We start from the raw sequence: 12,729 nt of genomic DNA, 5'->3' as shown, positions 1-12,729 counted from the left end.
ACACATACTCCAAGTTTATTGCTACCACTCAGACAAATAATAACTCAAAAGCCACTTACTGCCCCTGTCCTAGGGGGAGGTTGAGGACTTCGTAGGCGTCATCTACAGACATGGAAGGAGGCTTTTTCTCCACCTCTCTCTTCCAGGCTTCAAGAGTATCTTTTAGCAGCTTCACCTGCAGGGATGATGGTGGGTAAATATTAAAAGAAGATACAGTCATATTGTTGGTTAGGTTTCTTGAAAAACTAATTAAGAAAGTGTTAAAAGAAAAGAAGCCTTTCCTAGAAAATAGGACACTGATAAGGAGCTACAAGGGGAAAAAAACAAGAAACATACAGGTTCTCGTATGGGCCAGTTGGGGAAGCGGGTGGTGTCGCACAGATGTCTGAGGTAGTAGATGTTGCAGAAGAGCTCGTTGTCCAGCTGAGGGAAGCTGATCACGGGGATGGGGCAGTACTGGTAGAGGGCCCGCGTGTTGCTCTGCAGTCTGGGGCTGAAGTCAGCTACATGAGCAGCTATCTTCTCGATCATCATCCGCCTGAAAGTGAAAGTGTAAACATAATCTATTGAAATTTCTATAAAACAAATGGCTTTCACACTAATTAGACATGCTAATATCTACCTCATCTCGCTGCTCCAAATGGCCTCAGGCGTGTCAAATTCTCCAAGGAATATCTCTGAGATGCGCTCTGCCTCGTAGTTCTCCAGGTAACACACCATGGCCTCAGGCAGCACTGGACCCAGAACGCTGCGCTGCACTATATCCTGACCCTTAGACTGGGGAGAAGGCACAACAGATTCATTTTTTAAAAAGATGTTGAATTGATAAGACACAATTTGTCGTAAAGGGGGAAAAAAAATCCACTTTACCTCTTCTGATTTGAAGGCTTGTTTCAGATGTGTGTACTTCAGGAACCTCAAGAAAAGAAAAGAGAGAGGTTATTATCAAGATATATTGACATTACTCTAAAGCCCTTTTCTTATAGCTAATCAAGTTACCACAAGTAATTCTATGCTGGAATAATTACTAATATGTAGAAGAAGTCGGTCAGTTTCTAGTCAGTCTGTTGCTTGTCTGGTGTCAGTCATCAAGACAATAAAAGTAAATATTTCTGGGGGGGAATTTTAGCATGTTTGGATGTTGATATGCCATTTGTTGTGTGTTTTCACCTTGCCACAGGAAGCACGTTGGAGCCAGTGTACATCATGATGAAGAAGAACACCCCAGTTAAATAGAGGCGCTGCAGATTTGGGTTGTCCTGCATCACCAGGTACAGCACGTTAGCTACCTTTTCCACCAGGATGGGGTCAAAGGTCAACAGCAGCTGGAGTGGACAAAGAAAAAACGGGTCAATTTACTTAAGTCAGCATATCAGCAAACTGGATATGACGTGAAAATATAGACCAAAAAATACAGATTTAGATTGTGCAAATACCTGAACAATGTGAGGGAGACAAGCGTTGTCACTGATCATCCTCTTGATCTTGGGTAAAGGACGGATAATGGCATTATCTTGGTCCCTGAGTAAAAAGCAAATAAATACGTTATAAATGGAGGTATTTTCTGGACCTACAACCACAGAGGTATTTTCTGCTACACTCACCTGCTGGGGTAGTAGGAGCACATGGTGATGAGCATGTTAAGGATTAGTGTGGCCAGGTCGGACTCGTTCATCACTGCTTGTCCAGTGGCCAAGAGGCACCATTTTAACTGGGGGATGGCCTGCAGGGGACGCCAGCCATCCATTCCTTGAGCCCAGCAGCGCGTCTTTGCTGTCAGGACGCCTGTGCTCCAAAACTCCTGCATCTGGAGAAGGAAACGCAAAAACACAAGTGGTAAGAAGTGGTGGTTGCTGCAAAAGAAAGTATAAATCAAGAATAAATGTACAAAATAAACTGCAGCAACTGTAAGAAACAAACAAAAATGAAAAAAATAACACTGATTAAATTCATTGGCAAACTTATTATCCACTAATTTTCGGAAATGACAGTCTTCCATATTTTGATACGGGTCATGTTAACAGCATATTCTGTTTCTGAATTAGGATTTTTAATTTATGATTAATACATGCAAAATATGCTATTATTCAGGTTATAGCAGCACTCTTTAAACATGTATTCAGCGCATTCAGAATATGTATGTTAATCAGAAGAAGTCACATGTAATAGCCCATCAACACTTAATGATCTGAATCAGCAAAGTAACTAGTAACTAATGTTATCAAATAAAGGTAGAATAGAAGTATAAAGTTAAAGAAACTGGAAATACTCAAGTAAAGTATCTCAATATTGTACTCAAATACTTGAGTAAACTGTACTTAGTTACATTCTATCACTGGTTATTCTAAATAGTGACACTAAGATATCGCAAATATTGGTTATTGGTCCTCTTGATTACCAATATTCGGTACTGGCCCTGAAAAAAATCATCTTGGTGAGTCCCTACTTCAATCATTATGTAGGGTTTTGGGGTATGCAAAAAATATTGCAACATCAACCTTTTTCAAGAAGGCGGTTGAAAGAATGAAAGAGGGAGGTTGTGTTCTTTATTCTGAGTTTGCACAGCTGCATGTAAATGGAAATATTAGAGTAATATTTCTTTTCTTTAGCCATATAAGCAGATTAGGAATATGAACATTGTCTTTTTCCGAATAAGGGCGAAAACCATAATATTTTGCGCATGTAAACGTAACCACCGCAATAACTGGGAGAATGAAATAATGTCTCCTCTAGATAACATCAAACTACATTACCTGACCTTTTGTACCACTTCACATAAGTAAAAATAACAATCACGACCTGAACAACAAAGATGTTATTAGATTTATCAGTAATATATTACGTTAAGTTGTTCTTACCGGGCAAAATTATTACATTTAACCCAATTTGTTAAATTGGACATTTTAAAATGATAACCTACCTCCTCAAAACTGAAAGGTCCTCTTCTCTCCTTGTCTGCGTTTCCAAAGTACCACTCTTTCTCACTCTCTCTCTTCATGTCTGGCGCTGCCTCCAGCACGTTGCTCTGTGGAAAATAACGAGACCTCTGTTTGACACTCCAGAGAGATTAATTAAAGCTTCAAACTACGGTCAAGGTTGAATTAAACCTCAGTGGTGGCTCATAGAGAATTACAATATCAGCAGATATACAGAGCTCTTCTTTTCATGCAATATAACTCACCTGCAGGGGCACAGTAGCTCTACTGGTGTGCAGATGGGCCAAGGTGAGCAGATCCACCAATATACGTACTCCATTTGAGTCCATCACCTCCTTCACGTTTTTCTGCAGAGCAGAAGATGAAATCAAGACAGAGGGTTAGAGAAGGAGGTTAAATGAACAGGCAATTCTGTTGATTTTACAGCTTACCTTGTTGAGAATGAGTTTGTTGAGGAAGAGGATGAGTCTGTCTCTTTCCAGTTTGTCTGTGCACTGTAAACGCAAAAGAGTATTTTGGATTTCAGGATAAATTATAAAGACATGAAAACACTTCCATTACTGTATATATATTAGCTCTCCCAGTGACAGTCTGTACTCACTCTGTCCAGCATGCCCACAATATATTTTGTGTCTGTGAAGGGGCCAATCTCCTCACAGCACTTCCCATAGACTATAGCAAGCGCCTGCAGGCACAGGCACTTCATCGTAACTTTGGGTGTAAGCAAAAAGCGATGGTAGAGTTCGTTGAAGAACTCGTATCTGAGAAGAAAGAGAGGGAAAAGCATTCACTTTGGACTCAGTGCAGAGTTATAGCATCAGTGCAGTCTGTTGGGCTGTTGTATCGCAGTCTTACGATCTCTTGATGGCGTTTGATTCTTCGTTTTCATCCTCCTCAAGCAACAGACGCAGGTAGTAATCCCCGATCTTTATCTCATCTGAAAGGCACTCGTATTTCACCTGCAAACAAGAGCACAGAAATAACCCTGTATTTATCTGTGGGATTTACTGAGGTATCACGGTCAGGCTTAAAACTCTCGTGTATCACAGATATTTATGGTTCTAATTTAGTGAGAGCCATAAGATCCAGGTAGCAGTGAACACAAACCTCAAACTCCTGGTGATTCCAGGAGATGACGGTGGCACTGCCGAGCTCACGGTCCACGCTGAAGGCCCGCATCTCCCCCTCCAGAGCATCCCGCAGCTCCTCCCTCGTCTTCAGGTTCCAGATGAGGTTGGACCGAGCGTGGTCGAGCTGGAATCTTGAAAAAAACAAAGGAGCAAGTCAGGACGGCGGCTGAAGAAATGGTTTTCTGTTATAAGAGTAAAAGGTTGGAAAAAGCAACCTGTAGTAGAAAAGCTCCCAGTTGACTTCAATCTTTATCCTCTGCCGCCTCTTCCTCAGGATGACAGGCTTTTGGTTTGGGTTCTGAAAATGAACAAAAGACAAAATAATTCAAATGAGTGTATCATCAACCACATCATTTAACATTTGTCCTTTTTCAGCTTATGGCATAAAGAGAGTTTGGAGGTTAAAATGGCGACAACATGAGCAAGGTTTCACACAAACAAGAACAACAGAAATGAAATGAAAGGAACCAACGTGTATGACAATGTAACATAAAATGTTTTTCAGAAGGGAGAAAGTCAGTTTTTAGAAACAAGACCAAAAAAACAAAAACAAAAACATGTTGCCATCGCACCAACATAGAAAATAAAGTTATGACACACAAAAACCAAGATGGGATCCCAACATTGAGTGTGTTCTGTAATTCTAGCAAGGCGAGACAGATCTTTGCAGAGAGATCACTTCATATGCCATGTGAAGCATTATGTGCTTTGCGCAATCATTATGGCCAATTTCCTGCATAAACAAAACTGGTGTGAGCAACGCAAAATATTGTTCCAGGCTACTTGGCAAAGGTCCTTCTGTTTATGGTAATTAAACTCTTAAATGTGGTCATTATTTATTTATGACAAAACACTACAGGTACTCTGAACATATCCTATATTGACAGCAGGACATGGTCAGTCTTGTTCAAATCTATGCTTTGATCGTCTACTGTGTTATTATTATTTGAAGCCACATGTGGAAATCCTTTGTAGACAAGTCTTTGCCTGGCTGAATTTAAAAAACACACTCAATATGTCACATGAAGGTGGAAACATGGTTTGGTGAGGAGAAGGAGGATGGAAAGAAAACCAGCATGGATCCCATTGGTGAGTCCTACTTACCAGGTTATTTCTGTCCTGCTGCATTGTTTGACAGCAGAGAAACCACACAAGACAAGGGGAGGGTGGGGCAGAGACAACACAGAGAGGTTATTGTTCCTCGGATCAAACAGAGGTGAATCGAAACAAAAAGGGTCACTAGAATGAGATCATACTAAACTATCTGTCACTAACTTATCCAGATTCATTAGCAGCTACCATGCTAACAACAAATATACTTTGAGCATGTGGTGCAAACCGGAAAGGATGGATGTGATTAGGGAAAATTCAGTGAAAGCAAGCCAATCAAAACATGTAGTTGATCAGCCATTTTGCAGGATACAAAATGATGAGAGAGAGGAGAGAAGGAAAAGGTGACATTCAGGTGAAGTCAGTTTTAAGGTTATTTGAAAGCAGATTTGATTTCACTTAGGTGGAAACGTCAAACGCAGCAGTTTTATTAAACAGTCTAGATGCCGACAATACCAACCTCATCCCTCCCACATAGGTTCAGACTAAAAACACCTTATCTGCAATTATGACATGTAGTGCAAACATGTCATCTAATCTACATTCTAACTAGGGTTGGGCCTATGTAAATATTTTAAAACTGGTTTGATATTAAGCCATATTCAAGATACCAGACCGGACCAGTACGTGTCACACCATAAAACTAACCAAACACAGAGCTAAATGTGGAAGTGCCAATGTGGAATGAAAGTAAAGCAGTCAAACAGCATTTTTAGCTACATGTTTCAGTGGAGAGTGAACCCAGGGCAACTCGAAAACCAGAATGAAACTTATTCCCCCTGGGCTTAGGTTAACCCTAGGTTAACAGTTTGTGTGTGAAAAGGGGCTAAGTTATCCCATCTCTTAGCCTGCATATTCATAGCCCTGGGCTACAAATAAGCAGTGTTAAAACCCCTAATGAGCTCAACAAGTTCCTGAAAAGTTTGACAATAAAATCCTTGTTAAGAAATGAAAGGTTTCTGTCCTCTGAAATGCTAGAGGGTTTTTAATTTGAAACAGATAGAGGGAGTGTTGAGTTTGTATTAAGAGTCTAATGAAGCAACTTCAACTGGGCAAACAGGGGTGGCTCCAATGGGACTTCGTACTTAAGTATTGTGGCTCATAATATATACACCACAACTTGTTTCAGATGAGAGTTCTCTCTTGTAGATGTCTGTTGGAGTATAGCAGCCCTAATCGGCTATCCTGAGGCTCCTGCTAACTAAAATCACTTTAAGGTTTAAGCTCATAAACCAGATCTAACCAGCAAAACCAGAAAAATACCCAACCCTTATCATAACAGAAATATACTTTAAAACAAAAGGTGACCTTTGAATTTAAATAACCCTTGGTTGCACTAAGACACACCTGTAATGGAAAACGTTTGTCATAACTGAAGAAAAAAAATGCACGTTAAACATTTTAGAAAATGCAGACAAGCAGTCTGAATAGCAACTATGTGGCGCACAGAAAAATCAAATGTGATTGCATCTTGACATTTGCTGTTTCCCCAAGGTCAGTCAGCATCAGAGCAGACACTGCTCTTCATGCAAAATAACAGCAGCAGCTGAAAAGAGAGTGAGTTTGCCTCTGGATACTGCAGCACTGGTCAGCAGCAGCAGCAGGAGGAGCAGATAGGGACACCTGAGCACACAGTCAGCAGCAGCAGGAGCTTGTCTGATAGATAACAGGTAGATCAGCCCCTCAGCCCTTTTGTAAATAAAGATAATCCTCACCTCCTTCTGGGCAATTCCCATTTTATCTCTCCAGTGCATCAACACTATATCGGCCTTCTCCTTGGCAAACTTTTCCACCTCTTTGGCTGCTTTGCCTGCTATCCGCTGCCACTCGGGGACCTTGTTTCGGTTTAGCTGGTCCTGTGGGAATATAAAAAAAAACAAAACCGTTACAGATGTCAAAAAAGTCTTATTGAGCTTTTTGTTTCCTCTGCAGATGTGATATATTTGTCCACATACTGTGGCGATTTTCAAGTTGTCACGGATGTGCATTCTATCCACATCTTTCTCCGGGACTGCATCAGGACTGTCCAGGTACGCCAGCAGGCCTGTTGGCTGAGAGCGCACAAGACAAAGTGAGATGGGTAAAGACTTAAACAGGGTGCCTCAGCTGCCAGAGAAAAGCTTTGGCTTACATCCTGGAGTACTTCTCTTGTATCGCCATCATTATACTAACAGTTTCTGCCATGAACATTGGACGGGTATCAAATCTTTGTGTAAAGGGCAGAATCTGTAGCCTTACCAGTATCCTCTTCAGGAGGTTCATGGCAACAGGGTTCTCTGCTGTCCACAGGCCAACAAGGTGACGACTCAGCTGCCTGATAAAGAAAAATCAGAGATAAGCAGCTAAGCCATTTTTTTCTTGTTTATATACCGAAGCAACTGAAGCTTTTTCTACTGTTACATGCAATGAGTGATTCTCTGGGTAAGAGTATGAGTGAAGTATGTAAATTGTGAATACAGAAAATTCACTGGAAGCTGCAGCTGGAACCAACAAACCCAAATTACTAAAAAACGATGTGTGAGTGTGTGGATTTATTGAGGTTGGACCTGTTGGTAAGCATCCGCTGGTCCGAGCTGATGGTGAACAAAGAAGTGTGCAGGTGCCTTGGAAGAGCCCCTTCACTCAAGGCCAGCTCCTGCATCTTAGTGGCTATTTCCTTGTCTCCCTCCTAAATGTAAACAACAGTGGTTGGTTATCATCATAAAGCATGAGCACCAGAGGTGGGACCTAGTCATTGTTTTAGGAGGCAAAACTGGGAGTTTTGAGTCCTAACCAAGTCATAATGTACACTTCTTCACCAAGTGGAATATCACTTTAATAACAAAGCCTTGACTCAACGCTCTCTGTGCAACTTCAAATGTCAAACAAAGTTGGAAGTTGTTGCATCTCCATCAGGGGAGGGAGGATATAAGATTTCAAACACTCAGAATGAGTTCATCCAAGGGGATTTCCAATATCGGAATATTCATGAATATCCTCACCTGAGGAGAAACTTTAATGTAAGTTGATTCAGGAAATAAAGGGTAATGAATCAATTTGTGGCTCACTCTTTAATCTTTGGGCTTGGGGGAAGGTACTGAATATTTTCAAGTCAAATGGCTCTAGTGAAGTCTCAAGTCATTGGTGTTAGTGCAAGTCAAGTAGCAAGTCACACTCTGATGAACACTAAAGACAACCATCATGATATTATATACACTGTTAGCCACCAAACACACAGAAAGGCTTACCTCAATAATGGCCTTCATCACCAGACCTGCTCCCTTTACAATCGCCATGGAGGGATGCTGGAGATGAAGAGAACTTGATTCAATGCACAAGCATCTACTGAATTTATACCACTCACATTACTGACAGGGTATTGCAAATACCTGGAAGAGTTTGAACAGTGTGCGACCGTTGGAGGCAACCATCTCAAGCAGCATGTCAAACTGCTGCCCCTCTGTGGTTTCACTGTAGGGGGCGCAGAGGGCAAACGTTAAGAAGTCCAGTAAGGAGCTGATGACCAAAGCTCCTGTTCCATGGTCCTGAAAAACAAAGAGAATGACAGCTCAGATTTTGGAAATAGAAAAATGATGATATACAACTTCCAAATCTCCTCATTCTTCTAAGCTCAGGCTGCATTTAAGATTGCTGACAATCCGAGGAAATTTACCACGTTCGTGATGAATTTTTCAAGGAGGTTTTCCAGGAACTTCTTGGAGGACAGCAGAGAGGCCTTGTTCAGCTGTTCCTGCCTCAGGTCGTAGTCATCGTGCATCGGCTGCAGAGAAACATGAGAGAAAATGTCAACAGCAAGATTTCAGTGAGTGGAGTTTTCACCCAAAATCCTAACTTGGATGCATTAAAAAAAAAAATGCCTGATATTTATGCATGCATCTGACTGATGTCCAGATATTTTGGTGATACTTACACACATAAGGGCACAGAGCATGTCTACAGCAGCATGTGTCACACCGTTGTTGTTCCGTTTTAAAGCTTTTACCGTCTTTACTCCCAACTTTTCCCTGAATCTGTGACACACAAACACACATTCCCCGACTTACCAACACCAATAAAACGAACATGACTTGAAAAAGTTGAGACACAAAAACAAGAGATTATAAACCAAACAAATACTGTATTATTCAAAAGAGGTCTGGGGTTGGATACACAAAGAATTCATTGCTTCAGATGTGGCTTGTTGATTCTTTGTTCACAAACTGTCACGTCTTCCACTGAACTACTAAGCATAACAGCATAAAAGAGGTTTTCCTTACTAAACCATTCATGAATTTATAGCGATCTGTCCCTTGTAGTTGTGTGAGGGGAAACACCAAGCCACTCTAGCGATGAATCTTTCAGGAAAACCAATCATGGCTCATTTGCTTCACAGGAAAAATAATAAACAGTAAATACAGTTCCTCTCATACATCTCAGTGACCCGGAGAGATCACTAGGTTCTTTGATACTGTGATGTACAGAAATGTAAAGGATAGGATGGGCAAAGAGGATAGTGTGAGAGAGCTGGCAGCACAAAAATAAGGGATGAGAGGATGAGACGGTGAGAGCGGAAGGTCAAGACAAATCGAGGCAGACAGCTCGACTGAGCGACATAACCTCCTGTCTGAAGTGCCGTCTAAAAGCCTGAGATGAAAGCAGAGCAGAGATAAAAGAGGAGAAGGTTGATCAACAGACAGCTGAGAGAGACTCTGGAGAAGAACAAGAGGGAAAGAGGCAGGCAAAAGGGCGGACTGAGATGTATGGATTCATATTTACGTTGCATCTGTGACTCCAGACCCTTGACCAGACCTTGGAATGACAGAGCATGCCTGTTACCAGCAGCTCAACAAAAAATATACTTTAAAGAAATAAAATCAGGGAGGTAAAGTGAGATAACTGCTGCATTCTTACTTAGGCAGCTGTGTGAAAGCCTGGAAGCCAGCCTTGGAGGCCACCAGGCGGCGGATGGCCTGGAAATGGCTCTCCAGCTCGGCGTTAAGAGCTGGCAGCTCAGCCTCCTGGGATAAAAGAGCCAGGATGGCGTTGTTGATGAGCTTCTCTTTGTTCTCAGAGAAAAGACCCTGAAGAGAAAACAGAGAGAGAAAGACAGTGAAATGAGTGCGAATCGTGCTCAGGCAGATGAATGGACATTACTCACACAGGACTTGAACACACTCACATCTTGGGTTACTGCATGCAGCACTCCACTGTAGGATATGTTGGCGTTGAATCTGAACACTGCATCTGCAAAGTTGCCATCTGATAAAGGAAGAAGGGGTGGAACAATTAAACAAAAGCATATATATCACCTCTAACACAACATAGCCCCAGTTTGTACCTCACGTACCATTTATTGTAACCATTTTATTCCATGTGCAGAACTTAACTTTGCCAGGTGTATTAGGATGTGCGTGTCTTTTTTGTCATCTTTTGTTGTTATCATGTCATTATGTGAAGTTGAAACAGAAGTAAGAGAACACTAAATATCTTAATCTCTACAATATGCCTGTGAAATATGAAAAGTAGATTGTGGACGCCTATAAGATTCATCATGATCTAAAAATCATCAGATTGGCCACCCTTACTGGAAATTGCATATCTCCTTGCACAATTTATACAACATAAACCAAAACAAAAAGTTTAATTATAAAGTCATATGGGTACGTACTGATGTGTCTTTCTAATATTCTAATTTATTTCAATCCAAAAAAGACACAACTTAACTTTTTTTTCTTACAACAGATTAATTTTTTTTTTCATCCATATACTTTTCAATAAATCTGATCTTAGCTGGGACTAGAATGTAATGCTAACACATGAGAGGCACAAACTGGGTCACAGTGTTGCTTCGATTCGAATGCTAATGCATGCTAACATTCTCACAATTATCATGCTAGCATGCTCATCTTTAGAGGGTTTGCCATCTTAGTTTAGCATATTAGCATGCCATTATTTGCTAATTAGAACTACAGAAGTACAGCTGAGGCTGATTAGTATCTGTTCATAAACCAAACTGACTAAAGTCAGTAGAGTTTATCTTCTAGTAACCATAAATGTCTGCACAAAATTGAATGTCAGTCCATCTGATTTTTTTTGTATATTCACTTCTAGCGTGGCTGAAAAAAACACAACTAAATTGCATACTACTGTCACAACTATCAAAATGAAAATCTACATCTAAACCAGCCTGACCGTATAACATAAAATCGAAATCATGTGAATGAATCTCACGAAATCAAAGGGCTTGAACTCACTCGGAGGTGCCGCCAGGAATTTGAGATGCAAGCTCTCCACCTCCTCGTCCACGGGCATGCTCAACAGGCCCCATCTTTGCCCTCGCTGCGTGGGGGCCATCTTGACACACACATCCCTGTTACCTGATGCACGGACTCCATCGAGGAGGCTGGCTAACAGGGAGTCCCTGCGGACACACACAAACAGGCTCAACTAAATGCATTACAAACGATTTGTGTTTAGAGAGTGAACGGCGAGCACATAGTTACAGGAAAGAGTTACACAGCAGACCACATGCACACAGGCAAATTACTCATCCTGTAATTACAGTAAACAGTACTGAAAAACGTCAAGCAAGAGGGGCCAAAAATACAAACACTTTACAAAACCCACAGAGCCATAAAGACAAATGTATGCGTTACATCTGTGTACCTTTCTGTGGAGGAGAACTTCCTGATCTGACCTCTGATGAATTCAACAGTAAACACCTGAGGGTTGTCAACATCACAGATGAGGGCAAATACCTGAAGGGGGATGAGACAGGACAAGAGTGAGAAAAAAAGATGGAGGGAGGGGAGAGTTTACTCACATCACAAGTGCTTTCATCCAAGCTGTTAACTCGCAGTGATGCAGTTCATACATAATGAAACAATGACAGGCAGTTAAATTAACATTTATCTTCAAAAGGAGTGCAACACAGGGAGAACAAAATGGTTTTCAGCGTTAACATTTCAGCCTGAAATTTTAATGACTTGATGTCGCTTTAGTGTCTTAGCGCTCACCTCTCCGAAGGGTTTGATGGTGACTATATTGTATGAAGCCGGGTCTCTCTCCACTAGACATGTCTCTGTCAGGGCCAGTATACGTTTTACAGGCTCCTAAGGAAAGAATGCAAAAATCAGTCAGTTATTAGTCATAGTCATAAGACTAACAAAACTGATTAAACACTTCAAGTTACCATCATTACCATTCAGTTTACAGTATACATGCATCTTTTCCATGGGAACACCAGATCCTGTTTGACAATTTGCTAATGTTCAGTGTCATGGTATACTTTGTTTTTTTTTTTATATAGAAGTAGGGAGAATTATAATGAGAATCAGAATAAAAAAGACTGGTTGGTTACTTGGCTTTCTGAAAAACAGCCCATACTGTTTAGAAAGTTTAGAGTCATGATTTTCGGATCCTTTTGACCAGTGGACCTCTCCATAATACTTACATTTGGATAATTTCACAGTATGAAGTGCGTTTAAAGGATCTACAGCAGTTTAATGTTAGGTAAGTGTTAGAAACATATCAAACAAGCAAATTAAACTGCTGCATATGTTTTCGAGTAGCAA

General features: G+C 41.0%; 1 protein-coding gene across 3 annotated transcripts in view; it reads right to left on the bottom strand.

Annotated features, from left to right (window-relative positions):
• Window positions 1–12,729, bottom strand: part of LOC141014215 (dnaJ homolog subfamily C member 13) — a 32,763-nt gene that overhangs the window by 8,157 nt on the left and 11,877 nt on the right. For 2 of the 3 annotated variants that reach the window (XM_073487912.1, XM_073487913.1), the window contains exons 8-36: window positions 12,172–12,267; window positions 11,822–11,913; window positions 11,410–11,576; window positions 10,335–10,414; window positions 10,067–10,236; window positions 9,932–9,964; window positions 9,087–9,186; window positions 8,829–8,936; window positions 8,545–8,700; window positions 8,404–8,460; window positions 7,723–7,844; window positions 7,415–7,490; window positions 7,132–7,227; window positions 6,892–7,032; window positions 5,171–5,188; window positions 4,282–4,364; window positions 4,044–4,197; window positions 3,792–3,895; window positions 3,538–3,697; window positions 3,368–3,430; window positions 3,182–3,283; window positions 2,921–3,025; window positions 1,605–1,807; window positions 1,437–1,521; window positions 1,171–1,325; window positions 871–916; window positions 623–777; window positions 337–538; window positions 60–175 (exon numbers count right to left, since the gene is read on the bottom strand). In XM_073487912.1, coding sequence (XP_073344013.1) covers window positions 60–175; window positions 337–538; window positions 623–777; window positions 871–916; window positions 1,171–1,325; window positions 1,437–1,521; window positions 1,605–1,807; window positions 2,921–3,025; window positions 3,182–3,283; window positions 3,368–3,430; window positions 3,538–3,697; window positions 3,792–3,895; window positions 4,044–4,197; window positions 4,282–4,364; window positions 5,171–5,188; window positions 6,892–7,032; window positions 7,132–7,227; window positions 7,415–7,490; window positions 7,723–7,844; window positions 8,404–8,460; window positions 8,545–8,700; window positions 8,829–8,936; window positions 9,087–9,186; window positions 9,932–9,964; window positions 10,067–10,236; window positions 10,335–10,414; window positions 11,410–11,576; window positions 11,822–11,913; window positions 12,172–12,267 — 3,245 coding nt within the window. The remainder of the gene's footprint in view (window positions 1–59; window positions 176–336; window positions 539–622; window positions 778–870; window positions 917–1,170; window positions 1,326–1,436; window positions 1,522–1,604; window positions 1,808–2,920; window positions 3,026–3,181; window positions 3,284–3,367; window positions 3,431–3,537; window positions 3,698–3,791; window positions 3,896–4,043; window positions 4,198–4,281; window positions 4,365–5,170; window positions 5,189–6,891; window positions 7,033–7,131; window positions 7,228–7,414; window positions 7,491–7,722; window positions 7,845–8,403; window positions 8,461–8,544; window positions 8,701–8,828; window positions 8,937–9,086; window positions 9,187–9,931; window positions 9,965–10,066; window positions 10,237–10,334; window positions 10,415–11,409; window positions 11,577–11,821; window positions 11,914–12,171; window positions 12,268–12,729) is intronic. The other variant, XM_073487914.1, reaches the window with a different exon arrangement.

Source organism: Pagrus major, chromosome 19, assembly GCF_040436345.1.
Source record: "Pagrus major chromosome 19, Pma_NU_1.0".
NCBI classification, from domain to species: Eukaryota; Metazoa; Chordata; class Actinopteri; order Spariformes; family Sparidae; genus Pagrus; species Pagrus major.
This window is presented reverse-complemented; position numbering and strand designations above follow the sequence as displayed.